Genomic DNA, 16,507 nt, shown 5'->3' with positions numbered 1-16,507 from the left:
GATTCACCCTGCAGTGGTAGTCACAGCAGTTATTACGTTACTCAAACTGGGCTCATCATTGCCCACACACATTGATATAAGGTTTATCCATTTAAAATTGTTTGATGCTTACATCACAACATACAAACTGTTCCATGCCTTACCTTGAAGGTATCATGGAAAGCTGGCTAGTTTGAAGTGCAAGGCTTTATCACTATTGTAAAGCAATTGTAGCTGAGCCAGTTTAGCATTAATTAGAATTCTTGCAGTATTATTGTTTTGCCTCTAACTGTGGAGGATCATATAACTAATTTCAGGAAGACACCTATTCATATTAAACAGAGTAAGTTACAATTTCTCCATTACGACACAAAAATTCTTATTAATTGAACAATTCTTCTGAAACATCTGTTGTTTCATATGTACTATTGTAGTTTATGTGCAACAGTATCAAGCTATACCCTTTTCTGATGTTTTAATTTCATAGGGATATTCTTTCGTTGCACCTTCTATTTTGTTCAAACGCAATGCAGCTACAGTAGATCCTTTCCAGTTTTATGTGGGGGATGAGCGACCTGGAATGACAACTATTGCCAGAAGTGCTATGATGAAGGTAATAATAATATCGAGATTTAATTAATTTGGTTAAATTAAAACTGTGTATAACTTCCCAAGCAGCAGTCATAAGCTAGGCTGTGGATTACAAAATAGTCATCGTTCATTTATCAACTCTCTGTAATGGCTCCTCAGATGATTCAAGCATCTGATGATCCATCGTATTTTGCATGTGATACTATGGTTGAAGTTTAATCTGAAAAATGAGATCATTGTCTAGTTTTCCAGAAGACTAAAGTATAGTAGTAGTAGTAGTAATAATAATAATAATCCTGATAGTTCTTATTCAGCCAAACACTGTAGATAATTTCTGAACATACTTGATTATATAATAATTCCAGCTATGTTATATTTACCCAAAGGAACATATAGTTGTGTGAAGCCTTATAAGAGCACATGCTATTGTGATGTCCTCTAATGAGCACATAGTTTTGTGGATAAATGTATGTATGACCACCTTTGATCCTGTTTGAATATTTTGTATCTTCAACTGTTGTAGTAGTAATGATTTATATAGTGATTGCTTGTTTAATGTAATGTAAGCTTTACTTTTTGATTGTTAGAATAATATTTATGCATTTTATTCATAAGATTTGATTATATTTTAATAAAAGAGAGCTCTTTTACGGTTTTAAATATAGATAAAAAATTCTCATGAAATTTTACTCTTTGTCTTTGACTGTGTATACTAAAAGTATTCTGCAAAACTAAATACAGACAGTTTCCTAACAGGACTCTCCATTTTATCATCATTATGAACTGGATCTGAAAGAGAAACCCTTGGGAGAAGGAAGTTTTTCCATTTGTCGAAAGTGCTTACACAAGAAAACTAGCCAAGAGTATGCAGTAAAAATAATTAGCAAAAGGTATAAATATTCTATAAGACAATAAAAATATTTTCTTTGCTTACTGTCACCCATGGAGTAGAATAATGTTCACTACATTTTTGGAAATGGAAAAGTAGCTTTAAAATTATTTCCTATTCTATGAATCTGCAGAAACTTATTGTAATCTTATGACCATTAAAAAATTCTAAGAGTCTTTCGAAATAAAATGTTATTTTAGTTGGGACACAAGAAGAAACCTAGAGAGTACTTTTGTGGTTCCTAGTTGTATTCTACCATTATTTGCCCTAATTTTGCTCCTAACAAAGTAAAGGTATAAGGTTCTTTTATCTTGACACTTAGGTGAACTGAATGTAGGCTTAAGCTAGCTCCCTCTCTTTAGCAGCCCAAGTGATTGCCTAGGATACTGCTTTTAGGAATGGTCTGCAGTGTGGGTTGCCTCAGATCTAAGTGTGTGTGTATAAAATGGAATTATGCGTGGAATAAGTTGTATCTTGTTTCTTGGATATTCTAAAGAGAACACCACAATGGAAGCAGCTGACTTGCTTTGTACACGGGTACCATCTGGTTCTCTTCCAGAATGGATTTCTCTGTGAGTTTCTGCTCAGAGAAGAATAAAGATAAGGGATTCTTTGAGTAGCAGATGGATTTTTGCCTTCATTTTGCAGAGTTGATTAGTAAGTACATCCCTAGTGTGTTGCAGAATGCTGGCAGGAGAGTAGAATCATTCTGTTGTCAGAATGATACTTTAGTGATCTCTTGCCCAATACATTTGGCTGTACCTCTGTTTTTCCAGACTCTAGAAGAAGCTGTCTGCCAGACCTAAGTGTCTGTCATTTCATCATATGCTTTTTGAATAAGAACAAGGGTTCAAGAACAAGAAGCTGAAGTGTAGGTGTCTGAGTTAGTTTTCTGAGGTCTGCTAAATCAGTGGAAGCCTGCCTAAAACTGTCTTGCACTAGAAGTGGGATTCAGTAACTTAAACACAGACATCTACATAGGGCCATTTTAGCATCTGTTGGTGTCTTCTCTGTCCTCCGGTTCCCATCAGTCTTGTGACTGCTACCTTTTTGTAGATGTCTTCATGGCTGATGTCATCTTCCAGGCTCTTCTTCTTATGCTTAGGCCACTGAATCCTACCCTAGGTATGTATGTTACAGTGAACTAGCTCACCCTATAAGATGGATTCATGGGAATTTCACTCATTATAATGAGACCTTAAGTGGTGTGTCATAGACAGCTACTTGGGGATTTTAATATGGAGATCTCTTCCATGTGTCTACACTCTGAAGTTTTTTCTGTGGTACCAGAAGAGCTGTAGGTTAGTGCTCCCATCTCATCTTAACATAATGTGCATTTTGTTTCTGGATAAGTGAGCAGACCAGTATTGACTTTTCCCCTAGAAATTAAGTTCTAGAAATTATGTCCCTGAATTATATTACTCATGGGTTCTTTTGCTCTTTCTCCTTCATCTTGGTGGCTCAGGCTAAATGAAGGTAAGAAGTGATCTGTATACAGAGATTTTTGAATTTTTTTTTTAGGATTGCAGGGTGTGAGCAGACTCAGCATATTTGTACAGTATTTAGAGTTAGCAGTAAACCCACACTCTGAACAGTTGGCCAAAACCCAACTTCAGTTAGAATCTGTAAGTAATATTGCTCTGAGGATCACACCACTAAATCTTACTAAAAGGAAAAGTATACTAAGTTTCTAGGAACTTCTTTGCCTCAAAGTCAGTCTTTCACTCCTACCAGGCAAACGTGCCCAAAAAGGGAATCTTACATCTAGGGAAACCTTTTCATGATACTTGAGGTGAAATCTCAGCCTCTGCTTTTTTAATAGTGCTGGACCTGCCCCCAGCCAACATTTTTAGTTTTCTCTGTATGTCTGATGACCACTGAAGCAATGGAAACCTGCTTGAGTTACTGTTTTAGAGCATCCCATTTGTTTTTCACAAGGTTGCTTAAAATCTGAGATGGTAACTGTTTATGGAGGGGAAATATTCAGAAAAGCCCACGTACAAATTTCAAAGATTTGTGTTCATGATACTGAACCTTTTTCAGCTTTTTCCAAGGTCTTCTTCGTTCTGATAGTAGTTTAGAGGGAAAGACTCTGCGAGTCAGTTTTTTTATTCCTTAAAGGACCAGAAGTCACTTTCAGTTAAAAAAATTCAGCAGAAGAGAGGCAGGTGGAACAGCTTAGTTTAGTTTACTTGTTGGTTATTTGAAGCTTACAGAAAGACAGAATTCTCTTGCACAGAATTCTCATTGTGGTTCTCATCCTAATTAGGGAAAAAAAAAAGGCAACCAAAAACTAAGAAAATGTGCGGTGAGACATTGTATCTATCTGTTGCATGTAAAGCCATTCTCTAAATCAGTGCAGGATTAGCCTTTCTCAGAAAGAGTTTTGGCAGAAATTTTCAGGCATTAGTTGCCAAAAGTAAATCAGTATATCTGACTAGTGGAAAAAAATGTTCTGCTCTGTCACCATTCATGTAGTTTTTATAACACTCACCATTTTCACTTTTTATGGCAATAGATTTCAGTACTTGAAAGGGAATTTATGCAATGATTATTCTCTGGAAATAGTCTCTTATCTCTTCCATTTCAGATTTTTACAATGCTCTGTTTAGGGGTTTATTTGTATAACACGTTTCATATATAGATGATGTTATTTTTTTTCTAGTAGAGATAATAGTTTCCATATAATTTTGGAAGTACCTGTCCCCATTAAGAATGGAAAAAGACTGGGTCAAGATAAAGGCGAACTAACAAATATTGTTAGTAACAGAGGTGAAGTCAAATTGCTCTGAACTAAGGGGATAGTTTGTTTTAGATTGAAACTCTTCTGTATCACATCAGCTTTTGTTACAGGAAGTTGCAGTTGCATTAAAAACATTGTTTGAATTGGGTGTGGGTTTTTTAATGGACTAAATTGCAGGGTTATGAGGAGAGGTTTTTTCCCACTTAATTTTAATATGCATTTAATTGTGTTCAAGTGGTTGTAATAGTAAAAAAATATGGATTGCAAACAGTTAAAAAAAATACTTGGAATGTGCAAGTTGCTCAGTAAATTGGTACAAAATGACTGCTCAATTTTTCCAGAATGGAAGCCAACACCCAGAGAGAAATAACAGCTCTGAGACTCTGCGAAGGACATCCAAATGTAGTGAAGTTACACGAAGTTTTTCATGACCAGGTATTTTGAGGAAGCTGTAATCAGCACCTGCCAAACATATTGCTATGTGTTTTCCCAAGAACTTTTTGGTCTTAAGCATTCTGTAACTGTTGAGGCAACTTTTTTCCTAGAGCTTTTGTCTAGTCAGTATAGAAATGAAGCAGAAATTGTGCATTCTAACATTCTTGCAGTTACCAAAACAGTATGCGAAAAAATTAGAGGTTTGAATTCTGTTCATTGTTCTGTTTTGTCTTTGATTGCCATCATACAGTGTGTTCATGGCCCAGTTTCTGTATCTATGATGCTGAAATTTGTTATCACCTTTTCCCCAGAATCATTATAAATCTTAAAACAGTATTTGTGAAATAATTTAGAAATGTTGCATATGAAGATTATATGTCTCGTATTTTTTCCTACACATTAGTAACTTAATGGAGATAACCAAATAGCCTGCCAGATTACCAAATGTGAAAGTAGAGCTTCTATTTGAAAATCTATTAAGATCAATTTACTTAGATACTTTAACTGTCTTTTTCCTTTAATGTAATACAAACTCCACAGCATGGAATAAACAATAATTTGATCTGACTTGGAACTTGGCTCTGGTTTGAGCTAGAGTTTTGGACCAGATGTCCTGTAAAGCTCCCTTCCAACCTAGACTACTCTGTTGTTCTATGTTGGTCTATAGATTTCGTAATGGAACAAGGGGTCTCTTACCTTTCCACATGAGTCTGTCCCCCTCATGCTGTTTGTACTGGGACTAGCAGAGAGCTCATGTAGAGCACTTCTAAATTCTCTGGGAGGATACAGTGTCTGTACTGTAATTTTTATTGACAAGAAAACCCTTTTTTTACATACATGCACAGTATGAGTGCACACTTGTAGAACAGGACATTTCTTTCAGTTTTCTTTGAGTAACATGAATATGCTAAATCTAAAAAAAATGGTTCTCTAGACTGCTGTGCCACTGAGTAGGCTTCTCTCAGCGAATCAACCCACTGTATTTTTAGCTCCTACTGGTAGCTCCCAGGTGTTACCTTTCACATTACTTGTGCATGATATTCTGAAGATCGAAACTGATGGGAATTTTCTAGTTTTGACCTTTCTGCAGTTTGTCTCAATAAAAAGAAGTTCCAGTTTTTAACTTGCTCTGATATCAGTCTGTCCAATTCCACATAAGTATTCCAGCCATATAATATTGGGTTGCAGTCTCTTAGTGAGCCAGAAGTTTTCTAGTGAAAAATGTCTTTTTATCCTTTTTAACATCCCTGTCAGGTATTCCCAAAGCATAAAGAAAATTTCCAGGAGAGGATATCATTCAAGCACTACTAGACACCTTGGTTGTTCTAAGAAGTGTTACTGTTTTCTGTCCACATAGCTCTGCTTCTGTTCTTTAGTATATAAAGTGTACACCTTCTGACTATTGCTTTGAATTCCATTTTTTGGCCACTTCCCAAAGCTTTTTTGCTGTGCTTGCAAATACTACTTTTGTTACTGTCATTCAGGGGAGGGAAGGGCTAGAAGTCCTGGCATGCCTACATCCATTGCCTTCTGAGAATGCTGACTTTACTTCCTTGTTCTGAGAAGTCTGCTGTTTGTTTAATGACAAGACATTTGAATTGCAGTTGACTGTGTGCCAATGTTGTCTAAGCCCCTGCTTATATATTGCCTTGAAGAGAGCAACCTTGTAAAAACTCATTGCTTTTTTAATTTAAAAAAATGCTCTTTAATTTTTGGGAAGATATCTATTGTAATTCTAATGATGAAGTAGTTTTGGCTATTACTCTGTAGGGGATAAAATCACAAGTTCTAGATAATTTTTGATTTCAGAGGTTAAGTTTCAGGGTGCTTTTAAAGGATTTCGTAACATTTAAGTGTTAAGTCCTTATGCATATTACTAGATACATATCCTTATATCAGAACAGGCTTAGACAGCAAAACTTATGCTTTTCCCAGCTTTACTTGTTAACCTAAGTAAAGCCTCTTCATCTCCCTACAGATTTATACATTTAGCTGGTGGCATTGCATTTTTGTAATAAATATGGATGCACATGGGGAACACATTATTCTTCAGTCTCAACAAGATTGATGGGTAAAATGCCATCTGACATTTGGTGGTTTTTTTTTGGTCTTCCTTATTACTACAAGCAGCAGTGCTGTTTCTTCAAACATTGAGAGCCTGTCAGAATAACACCTAACTCCTGAGTGATTATTGGTTTGTAATGTTAAATTTCTAACATGCTATTTTTTAATTGTTTCAGCTTCACACATTCCTAGTAATGGAATTGCTGAAGGGAGGGGAATTGCTTGAACGTATTCAGAAAAAGAAACATTTCAGTGAGACGGAAGCCAGTCACATTATGCGCAGACTTGTTTCAGCAGTGAGCCACATGCATGATGTGGGAGTAGTCCACAGAGATCTGAAACCTGAGGTATAGTGACTTGTATATATATATTTAGACAATAAGTTATTAAATGTCTGGAATGTAATTTACCTCTGTTTCTTCAGCCTTTGTTACAGAGATTTCTACTTCTGTATTTTTAATTAGATATTACCACTTTTACTTAGCAAATTCTGTAGATATTTTTCTGTTCATGGGTAAAAGTAACTGTAAGCAATCTCTACTCTTAACTTGTTCAAAAGCATTCTTTGCCTATATGGGGACATTTGTCACTACCATGAATTTATTGTGTGAAACAGTTCATAAGCAGAGCTAGGTTGCTTGGGTATTTTGCCTGTACATTTCCATCTTTTGTTTGATCATAATTTCCTTAGTAGGGCTTCTTTTCCAGTTAAGTATGAAATGATCACTAAGAGAGCTGTGTGATTTGAGTTCAGCAAGTTCAGTAGTTTCCCAAAAGAGACAAATTATTAATATCTATTTTCCAGTAACTGCTTTTCTGATATTTTTGTTGTGCAGCAACATTGTGCCTTCTAGACCATTCAGTTTACTCTTATAGATTGACCACTGGCTTTGTTCTGCTTCCTGAAGCCAGTGTTTTCTTGGGTGCTTTTGCCAGCAGTGGGTTAGGATGTATGTTTTCTTGAGCCTGAAAATAGTGTCGATTAATGTTGATTCATCCAGTAAGAATGTTTATTGTAGGGTGATGACAGCCATCATATCCCAGGAAATAGATGTTCCTTTGTAGCTAGAGTTAAAAAATAATCTACCATTCCTACTGATGTTTTATCTTATTGAAACATACTTTCTGTGATATGAAAAACTTGGTATTTTATAGCAATTCCAGTTCAACTGGTAAAGAAGTCTTCTTGGTGCTGCTAGTTGTTTTTGAAAACCAATCCAAAATATATCAGTTTGAAAGAATCTCTGTCCTGGGCTCCTGTTGTAAGTAAACAGTTAAAGAGGGACTATTTTGAAATTCGAATGTGTGAGTTGAAAAAGTCATCAGAGAAACTTTTTCCAAGAGTCACATCACCAGGGTAAGAAAAGCATTTTTGACACAAGTAATTATTAAAAGGATGAAACCAACCCCTCTTTCTCTCTTCTATTCTTATCATCTTAGTCTTACTTCCACTTTGAATATAAAGGCACAGTAAAGCAGAGCTTCAGCTGCATGGTAGATTAGGTAGTCTTCAATTCTACATTATGTTCAAGAGTGGAAGTCTGGGAAGTCAAGTAATGAAGGGTTAGCAAACAGCTTGCAGAATCCATTGCCTCCACAAAGTTGGACTTAAGCTGCTTGTCTCCTTCCTGCTTGTGTTAAAAGTTACTATTTTAGATTCTGACATGAACTTGGTATGGGATATGCAGGTTTCCCAGTATAGACATGGTTAGTGCATTTCTCTGTAAAAAGAGATACAGGAAATTCTTATTGCTTTTCTAAGAATTCCAGTCAGATTTTTTTGCTGCTCAACTTTGCAATCTAATGTGCTACTGATAATTATTTTTTTTTAAGTCTGGCTGGTTAAATGTAACTAAGAGTGAGACTTTGAATTTCATGGACTGGAAGACTTCTGTTTATTAATACTAATTAGATCACATATGTTGGTCTGCAAAACAGAGGAAAAGTACTGGACAGAAAATAGAGAATTCATAGGAATAAAGAGTTTATGTAGCATATGTGACCATATTTGGAGCTTCTCAGTAGAGGATTTGAGGACTGTTTCTGTGATCATAAATCTGTGAACTGGGTTCTAAAGGTATTACAGCAATACATAACAAGTGTGTGAGAATGTTGTTTATATATCCTAAAATATATGTGAAATATAGCTGTAAATACCTGGGGGATGGGAGGGTTCTGAAACACACTTTATTTGCCTCGTTAACAGAAATATCTGAACCCAGTATGGGATACTTGGACTGTACCTTTCTTTCCATGCATAACCAATTTTATTTTTATCATAAGAAAGGTCTTTTTAAACCAATGTTATTCATTCTTTATTTACTTGTAGACATAGAAAAAAAGACTATTATATTAATCACTTATCCTTGTATGAATATTTTTGCTGAAATTAGGCTTCCTGTAGATCCATTTACACAACAATTAAAAAATTACTTCTCTGAATGTGCCTCAAGCTATATCAGCAGTACAGAAAGCAAAAATACTAAAATACTGTTTTGTAGCAGCTATTTTCTTTTGTCCATAATGGATGGTCTCAGGTTCTCCTTATTGATCTGCTGGCAGTCTAGCAATCATGTTTCACCCTTGTTAATGAGTTTGAAATTAATTACTTTGTGTGAGTCATTCACTTTTTGTATTACAAGGTTAGACAGGACTATAAGATTTCTAATATTGAGACTTTTTTCTAGCGTTTATAAATTGAGCAGTAAAGGCAGTAGGAAAATGATGCTCTTCTCTCAGAAGCTGAAGGGAAGAGTACAATTAGCTTATAATTCATCTTGGCCTCAGTCAGTTTTTCTGAGACTTAACTTCCCTCTTGTATCTTTCTTGGCAAATACAAATACTCAGGGCAAAAAAAAAACCAGATTGCCTTATATTTTCCAAACTGATAACAGCTTGTCTGTCCTCAAGTCCAAAGTGCCACATTGCATGTGTAAAACTGGAATTCTCGGGGTCTGCTGTACCAATGTCTCTGCCTTGGTATAAGGAGTAGTTTTGTGGTGGGACTGTTATGTGACCTTCAGTGCTTGAATGCTGTTGGTCCCAGGTTTCTTTCAGAGCACATATCCATACTGGCTTTGCCACCCATGCCAGGCAGCTCTCAGTGAAACCTCTGAGCTGTTGGTGCACTCTTAACACCGCTTCATACCAAGGTGCACCTTTTTATCACCATCCTTCTCTTTCAAATGACTCTTGTGCATTATTGTCCTCATGGCAATACTGTGGTACCATTTGAGTACCAAAGACTGTTCAGTCTCAAGACAGAACAAGCAGTGGAAATCCCCCACACAAGAAAGCTGTTGTTCACAGCATGCCAGAAGGAAGTGGAAGCTTAAGAGGATTTGCTTTTGTTTGAGGAAGAAGGCAATTCTCTCATCTCCAAACATGTTGGTGTCTTAGGGTTTTTTTCTTGTCAAAGTTCCCAGAATTCTTTTCTCTACTGTTCTGTGCCACATATCCGTTTTCACTAGTAATCTCAGAACTGCCCTGACTTGCAGATATGCAGGGGCAGGTAAACACGTCACATTTCTTACAATCCAGGGTATTGTTATTTCTGTTTTTCTCTTCCCTCAGTGTTTCACAGTTCACCTTTCCTCTAGATAATGGAAAATTTTCTGTAGTGATAGATGTAGCAAGATAATTATAACCAATTTTGTACCCAGTGCTAATATTGATTTTTGTCTTTGCTTTTCAGAATTTACTATTTACAGATGAAACTGATAATTCAGAAATAAAAATAATTGATTTTGGCTTTGCTCGTTTAAAACCTCCTGATAATCAGCCTCTTAAGACTCCATGTTTTACTCTTCATTATGCTGCCCCAGAGCTCTTGAATCACAATGGTTATGATGAGTCTTGTGATCTGTGGAGTTTGGGGGTCATTTTGGTGAGTGATTGAGGTTTTTAACTATAATTTTATTGCATGTATTTATGTTTTGTAAAAATGCAAGGGACTGGAGATGATTTTATACATAAATTGGGTACATGCTGAATTCAAGGGAGGTGAAAGTACTGCTACGCAAATAAAGACAGATCTTTTCCAGAAGTAGAATTTTTTTTTAGCTAGTAGGAAATAAAATTTAACATTTTTGAGAATGGAAAAATTACTTGATACAATCAGCTTTTCAAAAAGATACATGCTTGTTAGGGAATTTTACAGGCATCCATATAATCTGACACTTTCAATTCAGAGAAGAACCTGTATTCTGTAATCAACAGAAAATTAGTTTCATGTGATATAAATGGGGTAGAAATATATTTTGTTCATAGCTTCCTGGAATAGATGAATATTTTTTCTAACAAGGACTCCAGAGGAAGTCTTCTGTATTTTAAATATTCAATACCCTTAAAGTTATGTTAGGCCAAGTTTTATGGTGTAGCATTGGTGATGCAAACAACAGCCCTTCATATTTAACAGCAGAGTTGTCTATAAATACCCTGTGTTTCCTAAGGCTGCTTTTGTTCTTGTGACAGTACACGATGCTGTCAGGGCAGGTACCATTTCAGTCTCAAGACAGAAGTTTAACATGTACCAGCGCATTGGAAATTATGAAGAAAATTAAAAAGGGAGAATTTTCCTTTGAAGGAGAGGCTTGGAAAAATGTTTCTGAAGAGGCTAAAGAACTAATTCGAGGTATGTATTTACAAGTATTTAATGTACATTATGTTTTTATTTTAAAAGATAAATTTGGAGAACCATACAATATCTGGATGCTCCAGAGTGTCTAACCTGACAGAGCAATATGCACAGCTGGAGCTGTGTACTGACCTCTAATACAAGCAGTGAGTAGCTATGGGCACATCAGAATGCATTAAAAACTGCTTGTACACCTAGCAGAGTTTTCTAATGTGGTAAGATGCTGATAAGGTTAGTAGGGTTACAAGGAACTTCAGAGCTTCAGAAGAAGTGAACTCTTATATTTAAAAGCAGCGTTTTTCTATTATGTTATTTTTGCTTTTCTAAAAAACCAAAACAGCTTGGGACATAAATGTCTTAAAAGCTGAGCTTTTGCAGAAAATGAATTTATTACTGTTTCTTTTCCATTGGCTATTTTTTAATTCTTGTACAAAGATTGCTTACTGTATTCCTGAGCTACTTCATTGACATTTGCCATGCTTTGGTCCCCTTAAGCTTTTGAGCATCTAATTATGTTTTCATCATAAGCTAGACACCTACCTTAATGCTACTTAGATGGAGTTCTGCATTTCTGTAGAAGCAGGTTTGTAAGGAATTTTTCTGCCAAAAATGTAGGGATTTCCTGATTCAGACTTGACTGAATTGTGCAGAGAATCCGAGGCTTACTCTTTTGAACTTTATCCTAGACAGGCTTTAAGTGAAGAAATAATTTGGTAGTTGTGAGTTTGTGTGAAGAGAGATGTGAGTTATCAAACAGTTAAATATAAATTTTTTGCTTTTAAGATTCTTCTGGAGAGGATGATAGTACAACGTTGTGTGAGTCTTATCTAAGATAAATATTGGCATACCTAGGATAAATATTGACATTAGTTACTTATCAAAGCAATGCATGAGATTTTATTAAGATTTTAATATTTGCATTTTCTGTTGACTGAAGATAAATAGCTGACAGTTTTGAAGAATGTAATGTGTTTCTTTTAGGACTTCTCACAGTGGATCCAAACAAAAGGATTAAAATGTCCAGCCTGAGATACAATGAGTGGCTTCAGGATGGCAGCCAGCTCTCATCTAACCCTCTAATGACACCTGATAACTTAGGCTCTTCAGGAGCTGCAGTGCACACATATGTCAAAGCCACTTTCCATGTAAGTTCTGAGAAATTTTTTGTCATGTGCTATGTTTTACAATGTGTTATCTAGATTTGTGTATGTTTTCTCTTAAAAACTACACATATCTGTCCTTATAATTGAGCATATGCTTATAGCTCGATTTTTTTCCTCAATAACATTCCCTCATAACATCTCTGATGGAGTACATGAAAATGGGAATGATGAAGCAAGCATAAATTTCTTGGAGATATTTATTTTCATGAGGATTTGGGCATTGAGTGCCGTTCTTGAAACAGCAATTAAAAGTATTCTATTTCTTAGAGAAATCTAGTAAAAGGTCTTCAAACTTTTATTAAAAAAACCCTAAACTTTATATTTAACTTAAGGACAAAAAGCCAAACAGTTACCTATGGTTACTAGATTGAGGTAGAATTTCTGGAATATATGTAGTTTGTGATTTTTACATCATGTAAAAATGTGCTTTTTAGTGGACTTGCTTGTCTACTATTGTATATTTATTAAAATCATTTGAACTGCAACTCTATTTTACAAACATAGTGTTGATTCTCATGATCCCCTCTACAGAGAATAAATCAAAATTGAGCAGATCTATGCTGAAATACTTGTGGGTGCTTTTTAGGAAGGAGAGAAGAGCAAAGTAATTGTTTCTTGGAGAGGTCCTGACAATGCAACATAATTTGGGCTGAAAAAACCCTGTAATTTAGCATTGTCCTCTCTGAAAATGTAGTGTTAAATAGGCTAAGGCTAAGTAAAAAATACTTCAAAACTAAAAAGAACAAGGAGAGGAAGATGCCAATCAATCATGTTATGTATTGGCTCTTATGTATCTGTAAAGGCTGGTAGAGTTGTTGTTACAGCTACAGTAGGAATCAGTAAGGAATTACATTTTCTCTTGTGAAGTACCATAGACCATTCACAATAAGTAAAATGTGTTAAATATCTTGAAAAACTTAGAATTACCTTTTCTTTTGCAACAGGCCTTTAACAAGTACAAAAGGGAAGGATTTTGTCTCCAGAATGTGGACAAGGCACCTCTTGCAAAAAGAAGGAAAATGAAAAAAACGAGTACAAGCACAGAGACACGTAGCAGCTCCAGTGAAAGTTCCCATTCTTCTTCCTCTCATTCTCATGGTAAAACTACACCCACAAAGACATTGCAGCCCACAAACCCTACAGACAGCAATAACCCGGAAACCATCTTCCAGTTCTCTGACTGAGCAGCAGAATATCCTGTCTTGAGGAGTTCGGTGGTTACAGACTTAGCAGTACCTGCATTGTCTTCTCCTGCCCTTTCTCCCTGTGGCTTACAGGCTGCTACAGGAAGACTCCTGTTGCTTTAGAAATGTATTTTAGTCATACCCTTTTAGCTCTGTATTTCCATACATTTCCTTCTAGCATTGTTTGGTATCACTGGATATAGTGTAATACTGTTATACAACCAGCATTGTTTTCTCTGAGAGCTACATTACTGGTGTGCAGCCAAGCTCGAGGTAAGTAGCTGTGCTGCTCATGGTACTGCTTGGAAGAAGACTGTTCCTCAGTGTCACAATCTTCCTCCCAGTTCCTTCCCCACTGCTCAAAGCAAGGAAAGCTCTGTAACATATGTAGAACTTCAGGATCTTCTGCTCTTAACAGCTCTGTGAAGAATATTGTAGAATTTGGTTCTTAAGCATGTAAACTATCATTGGTACAATGCACCAAAGCAGTACAGTACTCTAAAGTCTTTTAAATTTATGGTTATTATCTGTCCCATTTATTTGAATTTTAAGATCAAAATGAAGCACTATGGAGCTCTTACTTTGTTTAAAAAATAGCTCCACATATCTTGTTCTAAACAACTGAGAATAGAAGTCTTAGGGTTTTTTAAAATTTATTTATTTTTTTTAAACACTTATAGGGTAAAGATATCTGATAAGGCGAGATGTCTAGTACTGTGATACAATAACTTTTATTTTTTGAAGTTATTAGCTTCTAAAAGATTTTAAAGATTCTAAAATGTAATGTTATAAGAGAAAATTAAATTTCATATTTGATGCTTTAGAAAATGGCCACGTGTCAAAATACCTATATCAAGATTTAATTATAATTTATATTTTCTTTTTATAATTACACAATAATTTTAAAATGCTACAATTTTTTTAAAGATGAGAAAACTCCAGTTTCAACATTTGCTATTATAGGGTCCATAAAAATGCATACCAAGTTATTTGAATTTTGCATTGTGCAAATATGGCAGTCTAATAGTGACTGTAAAATATTAGAATATATGTTTTATTTTTTGCACTTTATAACATCCAAAGGAGATGTTTTAGAATAAAGTGCACTCAGATCTCTCTTCCTACAAGGTGCTGAGCACTGTTTTAATGGGCTGAATGACCTGAAATCCACCATATTTGGTGGTCGTGGTCATAGTGAAGGAGAATTCTGTACTTTGCAGGAGTGAATCCCTGTATATTACCCACTGTTTTCATTCCTTACTGTAAAATGCAAAGCTCTTTCTATCTTGCTTTTACATTGTATATAACAAATACTAGACCTGGGCACCTTGTGTAGTGTAGATGTTAACAACTTATGCACTGGGAATACTAAAGGGAAATTATATTGAACACTGTGCTTCACGACTTGTTCACTGTGGTGTTCTACAGTGAAGTATTTCCTACTGTGATAGTATAGTATGTACATAACTGTTGGGAATCATAAATGTGACTTAGAGAAACATCAGCATAAACTTTTAAATCAGTATGTTTTATAAATTTATGGAGAGCTCTTTTATAGCTTGTATTCTCAATGACTTGGGGTAACTTAAGTGCTAAAAATGACTCCAGTTTTGCAAATGCTTACATGTGTAAGTTTCCACTGAAGTCAGAGAGGCTCCTTGTCATTTGCCTAAATTTGTGTGACAGAAGACTAATTGACCAGAGGATTTTGTTAAAAGCTGTCTCTATCCTAAAGTAACCTTAATCCAAACCCTATGCAAAAAAAAAAAGGTTATAGAAATTGTTTATATCAGTGGTTTTATTTATAGAATTATATCAGATATCAGTATTGACAAATACAATAAATCCATGTTTACACGGATTGTGTGTATCAAAACATGGCTTTGAAGCCCAACATGTTTGTTCTGTGTTTCTTTAATATTAATAATGGCATTCTGAGGTTTTGGAATTGCTCATGTGAAATAGTTTACTACTTTCTTGATGTGAATGTCAACAGTAATTGCAGCATTAATTTCAGGTTGATGTGAATATTGAGATTTGCACTGTTTATGTAGAAGTAGTGTATTTAAAGATCAGTCTATGTGCTAATAACACAACCAATTTTAAGTGGCCTATGTTAAAGTATTGAAAAATAATTGTCAGTGTAATATATTCAGGTTTGCTTTCTGAATGCTCTCTTTGGAAGTATATCTCAATAGTGAACATGGCTCATTTGTAAAGAATACTTTTCCTCTCCCAAATAAACTTGCTGTACATAGAACAAACAATCCACCATTAATACTTGTTATGCAGACAGTATAAGTGAATTGGGAGATTGGAGAACAGGTTGCCTATAAAGTTTGCACTTTGAGCAGTTTGTGGAACTTGTCTTCGGGATGAGGACAACAAAAAGCAATTTCAGTCTGATTTCATTTAAGTGTAAGAAACTGTTGGATACCAGGTGGATTTGGAATATTGTCACCCAGCTGAAAGAACTTAAATGTTAGGAACACGGGATGTTAGGAAATGTTGTTTCCCTGTTGGAAAATTTAAACTGTTTCTTGACAAACTGATGAAACAAGAAGAATGTTTGCACAAGATACTAAATGCTAGAGATAATGGCTGTGTTGTCAATCTTTATTTCTGCGCAGGTTTTGAGAGACTGTTGTGAGACTAAAGTTATTAGAATACATCAATTGTGTCAAAGACAACTTTTACAGCTGAATATTTCTGTGTCCTCTTTGCGCTCTCACGGTAGTTTAATAAAAATTTAAACCCAGGGTATTTCTTTTGGGCAGGGCTAAGTACATTTAGGTGTCATCTTGTGTGTGCTTTGAACCAGTC

General features: G+C 35.4%; 1 protein-coding gene across 3 annotated transcripts in view; it reads left to right on the top strand.

The window, feature by feature from the left end:
• RPS6KA5 (ribosomal protein S6 kinase A5) overlaps positions 1 to 16,303 on the top strand; it is a 67,310-nt gene extending 51,007 nt beyond the window's left edge. For all 3 annotated transcript variants that reach the window (XM_009101812.4, XM_050975116.1, XM_018907321.3), the window contains 8 exons: positions 467 to 592; positions 1,327 to 1,460; positions 4,544 to 4,637; positions 6,878 to 7,048; positions 10,396 to 10,587; positions 11,175 to 11,334; positions 12,319 to 12,482; positions 13,445 to 16,303. In XM_009101812.4, coding sequence (XP_009100060.2) covers positions 467 to 592; positions 1,327 to 1,460; positions 4,544 to 4,637; positions 6,878 to 7,048; positions 10,396 to 10,587; positions 11,175 to 11,334; positions 12,319 to 12,482; positions 13,445 to 13,684 — 1,281 coding nt within the window. In that variant the 3' untranslated portion in view covers positions 13,685 to 16,303. The remainder of the gene's footprint in view (positions 1 to 466; positions 593 to 1,326; positions 1,461 to 4,543; positions 4,638 to 6,877; positions 7,049 to 10,395; positions 10,588 to 11,174; positions 11,335 to 12,318; positions 12,483 to 13,444) is intronic.
• Positions 16,304 to 16,507: the final 204 nt, after the last annotated feature.

This window comes from Serinus canaria, chromosome 5 (assembly GCF_022539315.1).
Source record: "Serinus canaria isolate serCan28SL12 chromosome 5, serCan2020, whole genome shotgun sequence".
In the NCBI taxonomy this organism is placed as follows: domain Eukaryota; kingdom Metazoa; phylum Chordata; class Aves; order Passeriformes; family Fringillidae; genus Serinus; species Serinus canaria.
The sequence above is the reverse complement of the archived record's forward strand: the minus strand, read 5'-3'. Positions and strand labels throughout refer to the sequence as shown.